The sequence below is a fragment of the Falco cherrug genome, chromosome 8, assembly GCF_023634085.1.
Source record: "Falco cherrug isolate bFalChe1 chromosome 8, bFalChe1.pri, whole genome shotgun sequence".
Classification (NCBI taxonomy): Eukaryota; Metazoa; Chordata; class Aves; order Falconiformes; family Falconidae; genus Falco; species Falco cherrug.
The window spans coordinates 6,100,155-6,114,204 of record NC_073704.1 but is presented as its reverse complement, the minus strand read 5'-3'; the positions used below and the strand labels follow the sequence as shown (position 1 = coordinate 6,114,204).

Genomic DNA, 14,050 nt, shown 5'->3' with positions numbered 1-14,050 from the left:
GGGCTGGGGCTGCCCTGGCTCCCCTCACCCTCCCACCTCATCTGCCCCAGGACCCCCGTGTGGGCACCGCAGGACCAGGGCACTGGGGCAGTGGGCAAAATCTCTCGCTGTGAGCAGGATTCGAACCTGCGCAGGGAGACCCTATTGGATTTCTAGTCCAACGCCTTCACCACTCGGCCATCACAGCCCCATGCCTCAACACCTGGGGGGGGGGGACATCTGCCCCCGCCCTGGGCACCTCCCGGTCCCCCCGGGCACCCTATTTTCCTGGCAAGTGGGGACATGTTCTGGGGTGGCCGGTGCGTCCCCGCACACCGGCTCAGCCCCGCTGCGCTGCCCAGGGGCTGCTGGCAGGGCCTGTGCGCACCCAGTGGCTGCAGGGACAGCGGGGTCCCTGGGCAGCAGTGCCCCCCCAGCCCCCCAGTGCCCGCCACAGGGTGGGGGTGCCCGTGCGGCTGCGCACCCCGGCTCGTTGGTCTAGGGGTATGATTCTCGCTTAGGGTGCGAGAGGTCCCGGGTTCAACTCCCGGACGAGCCCTTCTTTTGGGCACCCACCGCCCCACTACCCAACAGATGCTCCCACCACTACCAAGATTCACACCAAGAGACGCCCCAAGACCCCGCGCAAGGGGCACAAGGTGCCCCCACACCCTGCAGTGCCCGGGCACGGAGGGAAAGGGCCCCCGGCATTCCCTGCAGGCAGCGCGTGCCAGGAAGCACCCCCAGCGCAGCCGTGCCCGCACGCACCCAGGGATTTTCGGGGGGGGCCGGGGGGCTCTGCCAGGCCAGCAGCCGGCAGGGAGGGGGCTCTGGTGAGGCAAAAAGGACATGGAGATGCTGGGGGTCGATCCCAGGGCCTCGTGCATGCAAAGCAAGCGCTCTCCCGCTGAGCTACATCCCCCATGTCTGGGCAGGGTGGGGGCCTCTGCTCACCCGCTTGGACCCCAGGGTCCCAAACCAGACCATCGGGGCTGAGCTCCACCATCCCCATTGCTGCTCCTAAGGGCTTTCATCCTGGCTTCGGGATGTGCCCACCCAAACCCTCTGCCCACCCCTGCTGCATCAGGCACCGGCGCCCTCCCAGCACCCAGGCCATGGTCCCACCCGCCAGCCAGGGTCATGCACACCCACTGGGGAGGCTGGGTGCCCAAAAGAAGGGCTCGTCCGGGAGTTGAACCCGGGACCTCTCGCACCCAAAGCGAGAATCATACCCCTAGACCAACGAGCCGGGTGGGGTGCAGCACTGTATTGCACCCCCAGCCCCTCTGCCCCACACACATTGAGGATTTGGGGGCACCTCAGGATGCATGTCCCTGGGCACGTGCTGGGAGCACGGAGGTCCCTCTGGCTGTGGCCACAGGACTTTAGTGCCCAGCATCTCCACATCCTACCTTCTTCGGGGGGTTTCCCCCTCAGAGCCATCTCCCAGCACCCTGCAGGTTTTGCAAGGACCACAGCTCTGCAGCATCACCCGCTACTCTTCTTCTTCCGTGGGGCACCCCCCAAAGGCAATGGCCTCGTCTGACCTGCCTTTCTCCTCACTCCCAGAATATCCATCCTTCCCTGGCCCCCGGAGATGCTGAGTGTGGGGTTCAGGGGGCTGCAGGCACCGGGTGTCCCTTGGGTGCCCTGGGCTAGCAGGAATGCTGGGATGGGGAAGAAGGTTCTGGGGCAGAGCCAGGGCATTGTTTTCTGCATGCAGACCCTGGCTGAGGGGCTGCCTGATGCTGTGCTGGGACTGGCAGCCCTAACTGCTGCAGGAGCTCCAGCTGTAGTGCCATCACCGTGCCCACTCCCTGCACCACAGCCTCGAGCAGAGCTGCCCACCAGGGATGTCGCCCCGTCTGTGCCTCGTCTCCACAGGCCTGAGCCCAGTAGTGGGTGCCCAAAAGAAGGGCTCGTCCGGGAGTTGAACCCGGGACCTCTCGCACCCTAAGCGAGAATCATACCCCTAGACCAACGAGCCGGGGTGTGCAGGCATCACCGAGCACAGATCCTGTGCCCCAGCCCTGGCACTGCAAAGACAAACGCATGTCCCCTCCCTCCCTTCTGCTCGCCGGTCATCACGTTCCCCAGCTCCCTGCAGACGTGGCATTGGGCGATGCAGGAAAGTCCACTCATCATCGCAGGAAAATGCCACTTCCCTCCTATCCCAGGACTGATAAACCCAGAAGACCGCGGGGAGCCTGTGCTCCGTGGCCATCACAGCCCCAGCCTGGGGCATGTGGGGCTCTCGGTGCAATGCTGGCTCCCCATCCTTTGACCTCAAAATCCCTCCGGTCCCCCCAGGCACCCCGTTTTCCTGGCAAGTGGGGGCATGTCCGGGGTGGCCAGTGCGTCCCCGCACACCGGCTCAGCCCCGCTGCGCTGCCCAGGGGCTGCTGGCAGGGCCTGTGCGCACCCAGTGGCTGCAGGGACAGCGGGGTCCCCGGGCAGCAGTGCCCCCCCAGCCCCCCAGTGCCCGCCACAGGGTGGGGGTGCCCGTGCGGCTGCGCACCCCGGCTCGTTGGTCTAGGGGTATGATTCTCGCTTAGGGTGCGAGAGGTCCCGGGTTCAACTCCCGGACGAGCCCTTCTTTTGGGCACCCACCGCCCCACTACCCAGCAGATGCTCCCACCACCACCAAGATTCACACCAAGAGACGCCCCAAGACCCCGCGCAAGGGGCACAAGGTGCCCCCACACCCTGCAGTGCCCGGGCACGGGGGGAAAGGGCCCCCGGCATTCCCTGCAGGCAGCGCGTGCCAGCAAGCACCCCCAGCGCAGCCGTGCCCGCAGGCACCCAGGGATTTTCGGGGGGGCCTGGGGGGCTCTGCCAGCCCGGCAGCTGGCAGGGAGGGGGCTCTGGTGAGGCAAAAAGGACATGGAGATGCTGGGGGTCGATCCCAGGGCCTCGTGCATGCAAAGCAAGCGCTCTCCCGCTGAGCTACATCCCCCTGAAATAGCATCCTACCTGGGATAGTATCCCCATCGCTGTGTCTTTCCCAGACCCCAGAGCCACTGAGTGTGGGGTTCAGGAGGCTGCAGGCACTGGGTGTCCCTCAGGTGCCCTGGGCAGTTGATGGGGTCAGGATGGGGAGGTCAGCGGTGGGGCAGATGGGACATGGTTATATGGAGGCCGGCCCCGCGCAGTGCTACCCACTGGGGACGTCAGCCCGTCCATGCCATATCCTCACGGGGGGCAGATCCTGGTGGTGGGTGCCCAAAAGAAGGGCTCGTCCGGGAGTTGAACCCGGGACCTCTCGCACCCTAAGCGAGAATCATACCCCTAGACCAACGAGCCGGGGTGCGCAGCCGCACGGGCACCCCCACCCTGTGGCGGGCACTGGGGGGCTGGGGGGGCACTGCTGCCCAGGGACCCCGCTGTCCCTGCAGCCACTGGGTGCGCACAGGCCCTGCCAGCAGCCCCTGGGCAGCGCAGCGGGGCTGAGCCGGTGTGCGGGGACGCACCGGCCACCCCAGAACATGTCCCCACTTGCCAGGAAAATAGGGTGCCCGGGGGGACCGGGGGGTGCCCAGGGCGGGGGCAGATGTCCCCCCCCCCCAGGTATTGAGGCACGGGGCTGTGATGGCCGAGTGGTGAAGGCGTTGGACTAGAAATCCAATAGGGTCTCCCTGCGCAGGTTCGAATCCTGCTCACAGCGAGAGATTTTGCCCACTGCCCCAGTGCCCTGGTCCTGGGGCGCCCACACGGGGGTCCTGGGGCAGATGAGGTGGGAGGGTGAGGGGAGCCAGGGCAGCTCACACGGCAGGCAGCTCCTCATCATGGCCCCGTGCCACATGCCTGGGGAGCTGGGGGAGGGGATGGCTGTCAAGCAGAGGGGAGGGAGGGTCAGGGGAGGCAGGATCTGTGCTGGGTGCCAGCTGTGCACCCCGGCATGTTGGTCTAGGGGTATGATTCCTGCTTAGGGTGCCACAGTCCTGGCTTCAAGTCTGGGACAATCCCTTCTTTTAGGCACACAGTGCCAGGCTCAGCCCCGATGGGGTCATAGAACAGAACAGGTGACATCCCCCGTGGGCAGCTCTGCCCGGGGGCTGTGTCAAAAAATCATGCCCCTGCTCTTCCCCAGAATCTCCTTCCCCACCCTGACCCACTCACCAGCCCGCAGCACCCAAGGGACACCCAGTGCCTGCAGCCCCCCGAACCCCACACTCAGCATCTCCGGGGGCTGGAGAAGGACACAGCAACGGGGATTTTCTGGGAGTGAGGAGAAAGGCAGGTCAGACGAGGCCATTGCCTTTGGGGGTGCCCCACGGAAGAAGAAGAGTGGCGGGTGACGCTGCAGAGCTGTGGTCCTTGCAAAACCTGCAGGGTGCTGGGAGATGGCTCTGAGGGGGAAACCCCCCGAAGAAGGTAGGATGTGGAGATGCTGGGCACTAAAGTCCTGTGGCCACAGCCAGAGGGACCTCCGTGCTCCCAGCACGTGCCCAGGGACATGCATCCTGAGGTGCCCCCAAATCCCCAATGTGTGTGGGGCAGAGGGGCTGGGGGTGCAATACAGTGCTGCACCCCGGCTCGTTGGTCTAGGGGTATGATTCTCGCTTTGGGTGCGAGAGGTCCCGGGTTCAACTCCCGGACGAGCCCTTCTTTTGGGCACCCAGCCTCCCCGGTGGGTGTGCATGACCCTGGCTGGCGGTGGGACCATGGCCTGGGTGCTGGGAGGGCGCCGGTGCCTGATGCAGCAGGGATGGGCAGAGGGTTTGGGTGGGCACATCCCGAAGCCAGGATGAAAGCCCTTAGGAGCAGCAATGGGGATGGTGGAGCTCAGCCCCGATGGTCTGGTTTGGGACCCTGGGGTCCAAGCGGGTGAGCAGAGGCCCCCACCCTGCCCAGACATGGGGGATGTAGCTCAGCGGGGAGAGCGCTTGCTTTGCATGCAAGAGGCCCTGGGATCGACCCCCAGCATCTCCATGTCCTTTTTGCCTCACCAGAGCCCCCTCCCTGCTGGCTGCCGGCCTGGCAGAGCCCCCCGGCCCCCCCCCGAAAATCCCTGGGTGCCTGCGGGCACGGCTGCGCTGGGGGTGCTTCCTGGCACGCGCTGCCTGCAGGGAATGCCGGGGGCCCTTTCCCCCCGTGCCCGGGCACTGCAGGGTGTGGGGGCACCTTGTGCCCCTTACGCAGGGTCTTGGGGCGTCTCTTGGTGTGAATCTTGGTGGTGGTGGGAGCATCTGTTGGGTAGTGGGGCGGTGGGTGCCCAAAAGAAGGGCTCGTCCGGGAGTTGAACCCGGGACCTCTCGCACCCTAAGCGAGAATCATACCCCTAGACCAACGAGCCGGGGTGCGCAGCCGCACGGGCACCCCCACCCTGTGGCGGGCACTGGGGGGCTGGGGGGGCACTGCTGCCCGGGGACCCCGCTGTCCCTGCAGCCACTGGGTGCGCACAGGCCCTGCCAGCAGCCCCTGGGCAGCGCAGCGGGGCTGAGCCGGTGTGCGGGGACGCACTGGCCACCCCGGACATGCCCCCCCCCTCCCAGGAAAGCGGGGTGCCCGGGGGGACCGGGGGGTGCCCAGGGCGGGGGCAGATGTCCCCCCCCCAGGTGTTGAGGCATGGGGCTGTGATGGCCGAGTGGTGAAGGCGTTGGACTAGAAATCCAATAGGGTCTCCCTGCGCAGGTTCGAATCCTGCTCACAGCGAGAGATTTTGCCCACTGCCCCAGTGCCCTGGTCCTGCGGTGCCCACACGGGGGTCCTGGGGCAGATGAGGTGGGAGGGTGAGGGGAGCCAGGGCAGCCCCAGCCCTGCGCTTCTCCCTGTTGAGCAGGTCCTGCAGGAGGGAACCAACCTGCTCCCTGGCTGATGCCCCAGGCCGGGGCTGCCACAGCCCTGCACAGGTTCCCCCAGGATTTTCCAGGTGTTGCAGACCCGGGAGAGCTGAGGCAGCAGCCTTAGAGGGGGGTGCGATGGGGAGGTGGGCACGGTTTTGCTGACACGGCAGGCAGCTCCTCATCATGGCCCCGTGCCACATGCCTGGGGAGCTGGGGGAGGCGATGGCCAGTGAGTGAAGGGGAGGGAGGGACACACGTGGCCTCTGCGGTGCCATGGCCAGGGGGGCAAGATCTGTGCTGGGTGCCAGCTGCGCACCCGGATGCTCCCACCACCACCAAGATTCACACCAAGAGACGCCCCAAGACCCTGCGCAAGGGGCACAAGGTGCCCCCACACCCTGCAGTGCCCGGGCACGGGGGGAAAGGGCCCCCGGCATTCCCTGCAGGCAGCGCGTGCCAGCAAGCACCCCCAGCGCAGCCGTGCCCGCAGGCACCCAGGGATTTTCGGGGGGGGCCGGGGGGCTCTGCCAGGCCGGCAGCCGGCAGGGAGGGGGCTCTGGTGAGGCAAAAAGGACATGGAGATGCTGGGGGTCGATCCCAGGGCCTCTTGCATGCAAAGCAAGCGCTCTCCCGCTGAGCTACATCCCCCATGTCTGGGCAGGGTGGGGGCCTCTGCTCACCCGCTTGGACCCCAGGGTCCCAAACCAGACCATCGGGGCTGAGCTCCACCATCCCCATTGCTGCTCCTAAGGGCTTTCATCCTGGCTTCGGGATGTGCCCACCCAAACCCTCTGCCCATCCCTGCTGCATCAGGCACCGGCGCCCTCCCAGCACCCAGGCCATGGTCCCACCCGCCAGCCAGGGTCATGCACACCCACCGGGGAGGCTGGGTGCCCAAAAGAAGGGCTCGTCCGGGAGTTGAACCCGGGACCTCTCGCACCCGAAGCGAGAATCATACCCCTAGACCAACGAGCCGGGGTGCTACAAATGGCAGGGATTCCTCCTCAAGCTCCTGAGCAAAGGCAACTGGTTGGCGTGTGATGAGGCCTGGGGAAGTTCATTCTTGGTCTTGATGGATGTTCCCAGCTGGGAGGTGTCCCTTGGTGTGCCCTGGCTGTGGGGTTGACTCTTGGATATGTGCATGGGCCACAACTGCCCTGGCTCCAAAAGCCATGGGGGTAAGAGGACCGGGATGTGCAGCTGGACACCCTGGTGCTGGCAGCCCCCTGGCAGGGGGATGTAGCTCAGCGGGAGAGCGCTTGCTTCGCATGTAAGAGGCCCTGGGTTCAACCCCCAGCATCTCCATGTCCTTTTTTTCCCCCCTGGAAGTAGCCATAAGAAACATCCCCTTTCCTGCTGCATGGGACATCCCTCTCCTGCCAGGGTTTCTCCTCCCAGCTTCCTGAATCCCGGTGGCTGCTTCCGTTGCCAGCTATGTGGCTCTGCCCCTGGCCAGAGCTGCCCAGCGGGGATGGGGTGGCAGCACATCCCCCTTCTGCTGTCCCCAACACCCCTTCCCCGCTGGGAGGGGACAAGCCCTGGCCACGGCCGTGTCTCAGCCCACGGGGCACCGAGCAGCACCTTGCTACCGGCCATGATGGGACTGTCCTGGCAGCTGAGCTGTGCTGGGCACTGTCACCCTGTCCGTGCCCCATCCCTACGGGGGCTGAGCCCAGACTGTCCTGGCAGCTGAGCTGTGCTGGGCACTGTCACCCTGTCCGTGCCCCATCCCTACGGGGGCTGAGCCCAGCGGTGGGTGCCCAAAAGGGGAGGTCGTCTTGACTCCAGTGAACCACCACTGCCCAGCACCTGCCTTCTCCCTCCCCACGCATCAAGCTCCTGTCGGAGGGGGCTGCCCGAGGCCCCCCAGCTTCGACCAGCTGTGGTAAAATCTCTCGCTGTGAGCAGGATTCGAACCTGCGCAGGGAAACCCTATTGGATTTCAAGTCCAACGCCTTCACCCCTCGGCCATCACAGCCCCTGGTGTCCTCCCCCCAGGCCGTGAACACCCCGGCTTTGCTGTGGGGTTTGCCTTCAGGGAAAAAATATCCCCAGCCCTGGTGTGGAGGCATCTGCACAGATCTTGGCTGCAGCAGTACCCACAAGTGCTGGGGTTGGGAAAAGGGAGCTTTGGGGATATTTCCCAATGGCTGGAAAAAATCGAGGAGCAGCAGAGAGCCTCGCTGCAGGGCAGGTGCCAAAGGGAAGCATCCTCCAAGCATTCCCCAAGGAGGCAACAGGTTTTGGGGGAAAAAAGGATATGGAGATGCTGGGGGTTGAACCCAGGGCCTCTTGCATGCAAAGCAAGCGCTCTCCCGCTGAGCTACATCCCCCCGTCTGGGCAGGGTGGGGAGCCTGGACAAGTCCCCTCACCCCCCAGGGCTGCCCCACTGCCCACTGCTACCCACTCTTCCTGAAGGGCCCTTACTCAAAAAACAGACCCTCGGGGCATGCTGCTGTTGGATCTTAGGGGTCCATCCAGCCCACGGGGACACATCCGGCCAGGACATGGCACTGACCCCTCTGCCCTCACCCTGGTTATGCCACAGCCCCATGTGCCACCAGGGAGGCTGGGTGCCCAAAAGAAGGGCTCGTCCGGGAGTTGAACCCGGGACCTCTCGCACCCGAAGCGAGAATCATACCCCTAGACCAACGAGCCAGGTGTGCAACATGCTGCAACCTCAGCCTCTGTGCCCCACAGTTTTGATGGGTTGGTGACGGTGGCTGATGTTGCCTGTTGCCCTTGGTACAGCCTGGAGCACAGAAATTCGTTGTACCGTGCCCACGATATGGGGGCCGGTGTTTGGAGGTGGCCACAGCACATAACTGTCCTGGCCCCAGTAGCTGTGGGGGCAGCTGGCCCCCGGGGGTCAGCAGGGATCGCGGGGCACAGCCCTTCCCTACGTGGGGGGATGTAGCTCAGCGGGAGAGCGCTTGCTTTGCATGCAAGAGGCCCTGGGATCGACCCCCAGCATCTCCATGTCCTTTTTGCCTCACCAGAGCCCCCTCCCTGCCGGCTGCCGGCCTGGCAGAGCCCCCCAGAAAAACCCCGGGGGCTGGCCCATTGTGGGGGCAGCAGCTGGTGCCCACACCCCATGCCAGGACCCCGAAGAGAAGGGAGCTGCCTCAATCACCCTGCCCAAAACTGCAGTGACTGTCGGGGAGGAACAAGGGACGAAAGCCAACAGCTGACCCCAAATGAGCTCTTTGCTCCCCAGACAAAAGCAGGGCAGGCTTTGCCCAAAGGACAAACCCCTCTGGGTGTTGGACCCAGGTCCTCCTGCACCTGGAGATAGAAGTGTACCCCAAGCCTGCACTGGGAAAGTGGAACAGTACCCCAAGCCTGAACTGGGCTCCCCAGCCCTCCCGCTTGGCCCCACAGCCCTGAGCTTGCTGTGGCTCCCAGCTGGCTCACAGCCCTCTGGTAAAAGCATATGCAGATAAAACCACAACCGACACACCATGGCTGTGGCTGCTCAGCCTCTCTGGCTGGTCCCTCCTCAGGAGGGAGGATTTGTCACCTGGCCCCAGGGCAAGTGGTTGATGGCTCCCTTCCTTACTTGCCTTACTGTTCCCGGGGCTGCCAGAGAGTGGGTTCCCTGGTCCAGGAGCTCCTTCCCAGGAAGAAGGTGAGGTGCAGGGCTGGGGACCCTTCCATACCTGCTCACCCCAGTCCCGCTCCCACAGCAGTGGGCAAAATCTCTCGCTGTGAGCAGGATTCGAACCTGCGCAGGGAGACCCTATTGGATTTCGAGTCCAACGCCTTCACCACTCGGCCATCACAGCCCCGCACCCCAGCACCCACGGGGGATACCTGCCCCCGCCCTGGGCACCCCCCGGTCCCCCCGGGCACCCCGCTTTCCTGGCAAGTGGGGGCATGTCCGGGGTGGCCAGTGCGTCCCCGCACACCGGCTCAGCCCCGCTGCGCTGCCCAGGGGCTGCTGGCAGGGCCTGTGCGCACCCAGTGGCTGCAGGGACAGCGGGGTCCCCGGGCAGCAGTGCCCCCCCCAGCCCCCCAGTGCCCGCCACAGGGTGGGGGTGCCCGTGCAGCTGCACACCCCGGCTCGTTGGTCTAGGGGTATGATTCTCGCTTAGGGTGCGAGAGGTCCCGGGTTCAACTCCCGGACGAGCCCTTCTTTTGGGCACCCGCTGCTGGGCTCCCACCCAGCCCGCCCAGAGCCCATGTGCTACCCAGCCACCAACTTTTATCCCCCAGGGACTCCCTGCCGTTGCTGGGGCTCGGAGCTTAGTGTGACACACCGCATTGTCCCTCATCCCTGGGGTCCCAGCCCTGTATACCCTGGCCCATTGGTCCTGCAGGGTGACGCTGGTGTCAGGCTGGCAGCAGGATGGGGACAGGGGCTGGGCTATGGCCATGGCTGTAGCAGACCCTGTGGCCATGGGGCACCCCATGGCTGGGGGGCAGGTGGGCGCCATGGCTTAGCTGGTTAAAGCGCCTGTCTAGTAAACAGGAGATCCTGGGTTCGACTCCCAGTGGTGCCTGCGCCTGGGGGCTTTTTTCCTTTCTGCCCCAAGCTGGGGGGCATTGCTGGGGGTCTCTGCCCTGAGCAGGGCACCCTGGCGTCCCCATCGGGATTTCCTCCAGTGCCTGCAGGCTCCCACCCTTTGCCCTTTGAGAAGGGTCCTGCTTCGACTTTTCGGTTACACCCCCCGGTGGGTGACACATCCCCATGTCCTGGCAGGGCCAGCCTCAGCTCCCTGCTTCTCTGCCCCAGTTTGCCCCCTGCCAATGACGAAGCCGCCCTGACACAGTCTGGGTGCATGCTTTTACTGAAAGCTTATTTCAGAGTAGGACAAGAACAGTCCTGGAAATGCTGGGGAATATCTGGAAGTCTGGGTGGGCGCAGAAAGGACTTGCAAACATTTCTGGGAAGCGGGGTAGGTGTTGGGGGGCTGGCAGCAGCACATAACCAATGATGGAGCGCATGGGGATGAGGGAAAGGTGCCCCCTGAGGGTACCAGAGCTAAAACATCTCCCGGTGGGGGGGACCCCATGGATAGGCTCTGCTGTGGGTCTGGGTCACCGGATCAGGTGCCCTGTAGTGGGTTTCCAGCGCTTGTTACAGACAGCAGAAGAGACGCAAATCATTCAGGGCTGTGTCAGCCCCCTTCAGCCCCCGCGCAGGCTCCTGCCGTGTCTGGATGCCGCACACTGCACTGGGGGCTCCAGCTGCCCCACTGGCCCCAGGTGGACCCTGGCCCCTCCAGGATGTGCCCGTTGGAGCAGGCAAAGCGGGCACTGGTGGCAGCCACTTCATCACTCAGGAGCCCGCGCTGAGGTGCCTGGACCCGCAGAGCGAAGCCCACCAGGCGCCCTCGATGGGGGCACCAGCAGGCCTCTGACCAGTGTCCCCATCTAGGCGGGGAGAGAGGAGGTGGTGGGTGGTGAGGCTGGGGGTGTGGGAGGGGAGGAGGAGAGACTGAAGCCCTGGAGGGCTGGGGGCAGCAGTGAACAAGGCTCCCCAGCCACAGGGAGAGGGCAGGGGGGGCGGGGGGCTCACCTGCCACTCCGGGGCTCAGCCATGTAGCCACCGCTGGGGTTCTTGCTGTGGGAGCAGTGCAGCCGAATCCGGTTCAATGCCGTGTCATCCCCCATCACCCCCTGGGGTGTCTCTACCTGCGAGGGAACAGAGGTGGGGGGTTAACTCCCCACAGGAACGGGGTCCCTGGACTGGCCGTGGGCACTGCCACAGAGGCTGCACCTTGAAGCTGATGCCACTGGCGTAGGAGCCCTTGGGGCACATGTCCGGCCAGGTCCAGTCTCCCCAGGGTCCCCCGCTGGACACGGTGATGACCGAGGCATCCCTCCCACCCTGGTCCCACGCCTGCCCCTGCCCTGCGGCACCTGCAAGCCCTGCAGGCAGCAGCAGGACCTGTCCCCCCGGCATGGCTGCCCTGCCTGCAGCTGGCCCGCCAGGCTTTTACACCTAGCAGGGCTGGCAGGAGGGACCTGGAAGCATCTCAGTTACCTTCCCAGGGTGCCCAGGCCTGTTGGATGGCCGGGATTAGCTGTAGGAGAGAGTTAATCCTCCCCCGGGGTGGAGTGCAGGGAGCTGATCCACCAGCTCTTTGTTTGGGTCCCTCTCCAAGCAGTTTGCCCAGGACCACCAGGCATTCCAGTGCTAACCAGGGCTCTGGGCCACGCGGGACTGGGGCACCTTCCTCTCCCTCTCCAGGTTCCCACCATATACAAAATGGGATTTGCATGCTGCCTTTTGCTCTTTCTTTCTTTTTTTGGCAGTGAAAGTGAACAGGCACATTCAGTGACACCTCTGAAGGAAATCCCTTCCCACCTTCCCTGCCCTTAATCCCCCAGGTATCCATTTCATCGTGCCTTCATGCTTCATTTGTCCCAGTTTGCTTTCTGGTTGTGCTTTGCCATTCCAGAGGGTTATTGTCTTACTGCTTAACAGCATTTTCTGCAGTAATAGCTCTTTCTGAGTGGGGTTTTTGACATGAGTCTTGGATAAGAGATTTCCAGCCACTTACTTCCATGCCAGGACCTGGCTGCCCTTTCAGATGCTTCTTCAGTTTCTTCTACCCCTTGTTTTCTCCCTGTCACTGCCTTTTTAAAGCTAAATGCTACTGCGGGGGCGGGGACTGGTGACCTCTTCCCCTTGGGAGGATGCAGTTGCCATGGTGGGCAAGGCACCTGCTACCAGATACCTCCCAGGGCTCTGACTCGGCTGGGGGTGGCGCCCAGGGTCCCCGTGTGCCAGGCAGAACCTTGAGCCAACCCCTGAACCGCAGGACACGCAAACCCAGCTCGGGCTCTTCCCCATTTCTTCCGCACCGCGAGCAAAAAGCTATCCCGACGAGGGTGGGATTCGAACCCACGCGTGCAGAGCACAATGGATTAGCAGTCCATCGCCTTCACCACTCGGCCACCTCGTCCTGCCCCTCGCCGCGCGTGGCCCCGCCCCTCGCTAACAGCCGCATGCTGCCGCCCTGGGGGGCCCTGCCCCGGCCCTGCAGCCGCCCTGCCCCGGCCCTGCAGCCGCCCTGGGGGGCCCTGCCCCGGCCCTGCAGCCGCCCTGCCCCGGCCCTGCAGCCGCCCTGGGGGGCCCTGCCCCGGCCCTGCCCGCCGCCCTGCCCCGGCCCTGCAGCCGCCCTGGGGGGCCCTGCCCCGGCCCTGCCCCGGCCTCGCTCCGGCCCTGCCACCCTGCCTCGACCCGCCGCGCTGAGGCCCAGCCCCGGGCCTCACCTGCCACCGCCCTCTTAGCGCAGCCGGCAGCGCGTCAGTCTCATAATCTGAAGGTCCTGAGTTCGAGCCTCAGAGAGGGCAGAGCTGATTTTTTAAAAAATTTCTTTTTTTTTTTTGGTTTGGCTTGGTGTGGGAGGCTGGCCGCCGTTTCGCTGCCCCGCTGAGCCCCGCAGCAGCGTGAGGGGGCTCTGCGGTGGGCACACCTCCATACCCCGCGCCCCAATGTAATAAGTAACTAAGGGTAATTTGCTGATCAAACAAGTTCAACAAGAAGAACGAACCCATTGTGGTGGTCTTGAGAACTTCCTGTTTAGCAAGAAGAGACCTGTCCACAACGTTATCTTGCTACACCAAACATGGGAACTTCCTGTTTGACAAGAAACCACGATAAGAGAAGCAGCAGAGGGGCGTACTGAAGATGTCAGAAGTGACCTCGGTGAAGATAAAAAAAGCTGCTCAGCTTGCTTGAATTTGCGAGCCCTTGGTGGAGCTGCGATTCCCCGGCTGCCCAGCGCTGCTTTTGCTTTCCTGCCTTAACAAATATTTAGTGAATCCATTTCGGACTCTATTTGTTTAAATTCAACTATAACACCAACATCCTCTGCTCCCTGCCGCGGCGATGCCACCCGGCAAAAGAGCGGTCGGGCCCTGCCGTAATCAGGCTCTCAACCACCGCGGCGGCAAAAATTCCTGCCCTCTCTGAGGCTCGAACTCAGGACCTTCAGATTATGAGACTGACGCGCTGCCGGCTGCGCTAAGAGGGCGGTGCCAGGGCGGGCGGGGCCGCGCCCTCACCGGGGCCAGGACGGCGCGGGCCGGGGCGAGGCCGGCGGGCGGCGCGCAGGGGCGGGGCTGCGCGCGGCGAGGGGCAGGACGAGGTGGCCGAGTGGTGAAGGCGATGGACTGCTAATCCATTGTGCTCTGCACGCGTGGGTTCGAATCCCACCCTCGTCGCGATTGTTTTTTGCGGCCGCCCCGAGCTCTCCCACGGTGCCCAGAGGCGAAGGCATGAAGTCCTGAGCAAAGCGATACAGTGGGTGCCAGAGGCCGGTCTCGCTTC

General features: G+C 64.5%; 1 protein-coding gene and 27 non-coding genes across 28 annotated transcripts; 12 read left to right on the top strand and 16 right to left on the bottom strand.

Annotated features, from left to right (window-relative positions):
- Positions 1 to 105: 105 nt before the first annotated feature.
- TRNAS-AGA (transfer RNA serine (anticodon AGA)) lies at positions 106 to 187 on the bottom strand. Its single transcript has one exon. It is a non-coding gene; the product is annotated as a tRNA-Ser (tRNA).
- Positions 188 to 466: 279 nt separating this feature from the next.
- Positions 467 to 538, top strand: TRNAP-AGG (transfer RNA proline (anticodon AGG)). Its single transcript has one exon. It is a non-coding gene; the product is annotated as a tRNA-Pro (tRNA).
- Positions 539 to 829: 291 nt separating this feature from the next.
- Positions 830 to 901, bottom strand: TRNAA-UGC (transfer RNA alanine (anticodon UGC)). The gene has a single exon. It is a non-coding gene; the product is annotated as a tRNA-Ala (tRNA).
- Positions 902 to 1,156: 255 nt separating this feature from the next.
- On the bottom strand, positions 1,157 to 1,228 carry TRNAP-UGG (transfer RNA proline (anticodon UGG)). Its single transcript has one exon. It is a non-coding gene; the product is annotated as a tRNA-Pro (tRNA).
- Positions 1,229 to 1,894: 666 nt separating this feature from the next.
- On the bottom strand, positions 1,895 to 1,966 carry TRNAP-AGG (transfer RNA proline (anticodon AGG)). The gene has a single exon. It is a non-coding gene; the product is annotated as a tRNA-Pro (tRNA).
- A 534-nt stretch (positions 1,967 to 2,500) lies between these two features.
- Positions 2,501 to 2,572, top strand: TRNAP-AGG (transfer RNA proline (anticodon AGG)). The gene has a single exon. It is a non-coding gene; the product is annotated as a tRNA-Pro (tRNA).
- Positions 2,573 to 2,863: 291 nt separating this feature from the next.
- TRNAA-UGC (transfer RNA alanine (anticodon UGC)) lies at positions 2,864 to 2,935 on the bottom strand. The gene has a single exon. It is a non-coding gene; the product is annotated as a tRNA-Ala (tRNA).
- A 275-nt stretch (positions 2,936 to 3,210) lies between these two features.
- On the bottom strand, positions 3,211 to 3,282 carry TRNAP-AGG (transfer RNA proline (anticodon AGG)). The gene has a single exon. It is a non-coding gene; the product is annotated as a tRNA-Pro (tRNA).
- Positions 3,283 to 3,561: 279 nt separating this feature from the next.
- TRNAS-AGA (transfer RNA serine (anticodon AGA)) lies at positions 3,562 to 3,643 on the top strand. Its single transcript has one exon. It is a non-coding gene; the product is annotated as a tRNA-Ser (tRNA).
- Positions 3,644 to 4,512: 869 nt separating this feature from the next.
- On the top strand, positions 4,513 to 4,584 carry TRNAP-UGG (transfer RNA proline (anticodon UGG)). The gene has a single exon. It is a non-coding gene; the product is annotated as a tRNA-Pro (tRNA).
- Positions 4,585 to 4,838: 254 nt separating this feature from the next.
- On the top strand, positions 4,839 to 4,911 carry TRNAA-UGC (transfer RNA alanine (anticodon UGC)). The gene has a single exon. It is a non-coding gene; the product is annotated as a tRNA-Ala (tRNA).
- A 292-nt stretch (positions 4,912 to 5,203) lies between these two features.
- TRNAP-AGG (transfer RNA proline (anticodon AGG)) lies at positions 5,204 to 5,275 on the bottom strand. The gene has a single exon. It is a non-coding gene; the product is annotated as a tRNA-Pro (tRNA).
- Positions 5,276 to 5,552: 277 nt separating this feature from the next.
- TRNAS-AGA (transfer RNA serine (anticodon AGA)) lies at positions 5,553 to 5,634 on the top strand. Its single transcript has one exon. It is a non-coding gene; the product is annotated as a tRNA-Ser (tRNA).
- A 707-nt stretch (positions 5,635 to 6,341) lies between these two features.
- TRNAA-UGC (transfer RNA alanine (anticodon UGC)) lies at positions 6,342 to 6,413 on the bottom strand. The gene has a single exon. It is a non-coding gene; the product is annotated as a tRNA-Ala (tRNA).
- A 255-nt stretch (positions 6,414 to 6,668) lies between these two features.
- On the bottom strand, positions 6,669 to 6,740 carry TRNAP-CGG (transfer RNA proline (anticodon CGG)). Its single transcript has one exon. It is a non-coding gene; the product is annotated as a tRNA-Pro (tRNA).
- A 258-nt stretch (positions 6,741 to 6,998) lies between these two features.
- TRNAA-CGC (transfer RNA alanine (anticodon CGC)) lies at positions 6,999 to 7,070 on the top strand. The gene has a single exon. It is a non-coding gene; the product is annotated as a tRNA-Ala (tRNA).
- A 591-nt stretch (positions 7,071 to 7,661) lies between these two features.
- On the bottom strand, positions 7,662 to 7,743 carry TRNAS-UGA (transfer RNA serine (anticodon UGA)). Its single transcript has one exon. It is a non-coding gene; the product is annotated as a tRNA-Ser (tRNA).
- Positions 7,744 to 8,026: 283 nt separating this feature from the next.
- On the bottom strand, positions 8,027 to 8,098 carry TRNAA-UGC (transfer RNA alanine (anticodon UGC)). Its single transcript has one exon. It is a non-coding gene; the product is annotated as a tRNA-Ala (tRNA).
- Positions 8,099 to 8,352: 254 nt separating this feature from the next.
- Positions 8,353 to 8,424, bottom strand: TRNAP-CGG (transfer RNA proline (anticodon CGG)). The gene has a single exon. It is a non-coding gene; the product is annotated as a tRNA-Pro (tRNA).
- Positions 8,425 to 8,673: 249 nt separating this feature from the next.
- Positions 8,674 to 8,745, top strand: TRNAA-UGC (transfer RNA alanine (anticodon UGC)). Its single transcript has one exon. It is a non-coding gene; the product is annotated as a tRNA-Ala (tRNA).
- A 724-nt stretch (positions 8,746 to 9,469) lies between these two features.
- On the bottom strand, positions 9,470 to 9,551 carry TRNAS-CGA (transfer RNA serine (anticodon CGA)). Its single transcript has one exon. It is a non-coding gene; the product is annotated as a tRNA-Ser (tRNA).
- A 275-nt stretch (positions 9,552 to 9,826) lies between these two features.
- Positions 9,827 to 9,898, top strand: TRNAP-AGG (transfer RNA proline (anticodon AGG)). Its single transcript has one exon. It is a non-coding gene; the product is annotated as a tRNA-Pro (tRNA).
- A 296-nt stretch (positions 9,899 to 10,194) lies between these two features.
- On the top strand, positions 10,195 to 10,268 carry TRNAT-AGU (transfer RNA threonine (anticodon AGU)). The gene has a single exon. It is a non-coding gene; the product is annotated as a tRNA-Thr (tRNA).
- A 279-nt stretch (positions 10,269 to 10,547) lies between these two features.
- Positions 10,548 to 11,674, bottom strand: LOC102057988 (vitelline membrane outer layer protein 1 homolog). The gene is given in 4 exon segments (XM_014280924.3): positions 10,548 to 10,949; positions 10,951 to 11,142; positions 11,288 to 11,403; positions 11,489 to 11,674. Coding segments are annotated over 4 exon segments (597 nt in total). The 3' UTR covers positions 10,548 to 10,846.
- Positions 11,675 to 12,598: 924 nt separating this feature from the next.
- Positions 12,599 to 12,680, bottom strand: TRNAS-GCU (transfer RNA serine (anticodon GCU)). Its single transcript has one exon. It is a non-coding gene; the product is annotated as a tRNA-Ser (tRNA).
- A 318-nt stretch (positions 12,681 to 12,998) lies between these two features.
- On the top strand, positions 12,999 to 13,071 carry TRNAM-CAU (transfer RNA methionine (anticodon CAU)). The gene has a single exon. It is a non-coding gene; the product is annotated as a tRNA-Met (tRNA).
- A 610-nt stretch (positions 13,072 to 13,681) lies between these two features.
- TRNAM-CAU (transfer RNA methionine (anticodon CAU)) lies at positions 13,682 to 13,754 on the bottom strand. The gene has a single exon. It is a non-coding gene; the product is annotated as a tRNA-Met (tRNA).
- Positions 13,755 to 13,862: 108 nt separating this feature from the next.
- TRNAS-GCU (transfer RNA serine (anticodon GCU)) lies at positions 13,863 to 13,944 on the top strand. The gene has a single exon. It is a non-coding gene; the product is annotated as a tRNA-Ser (tRNA).
- Positions 13,945 to 14,050: the final 106 nt, after the last annotated feature.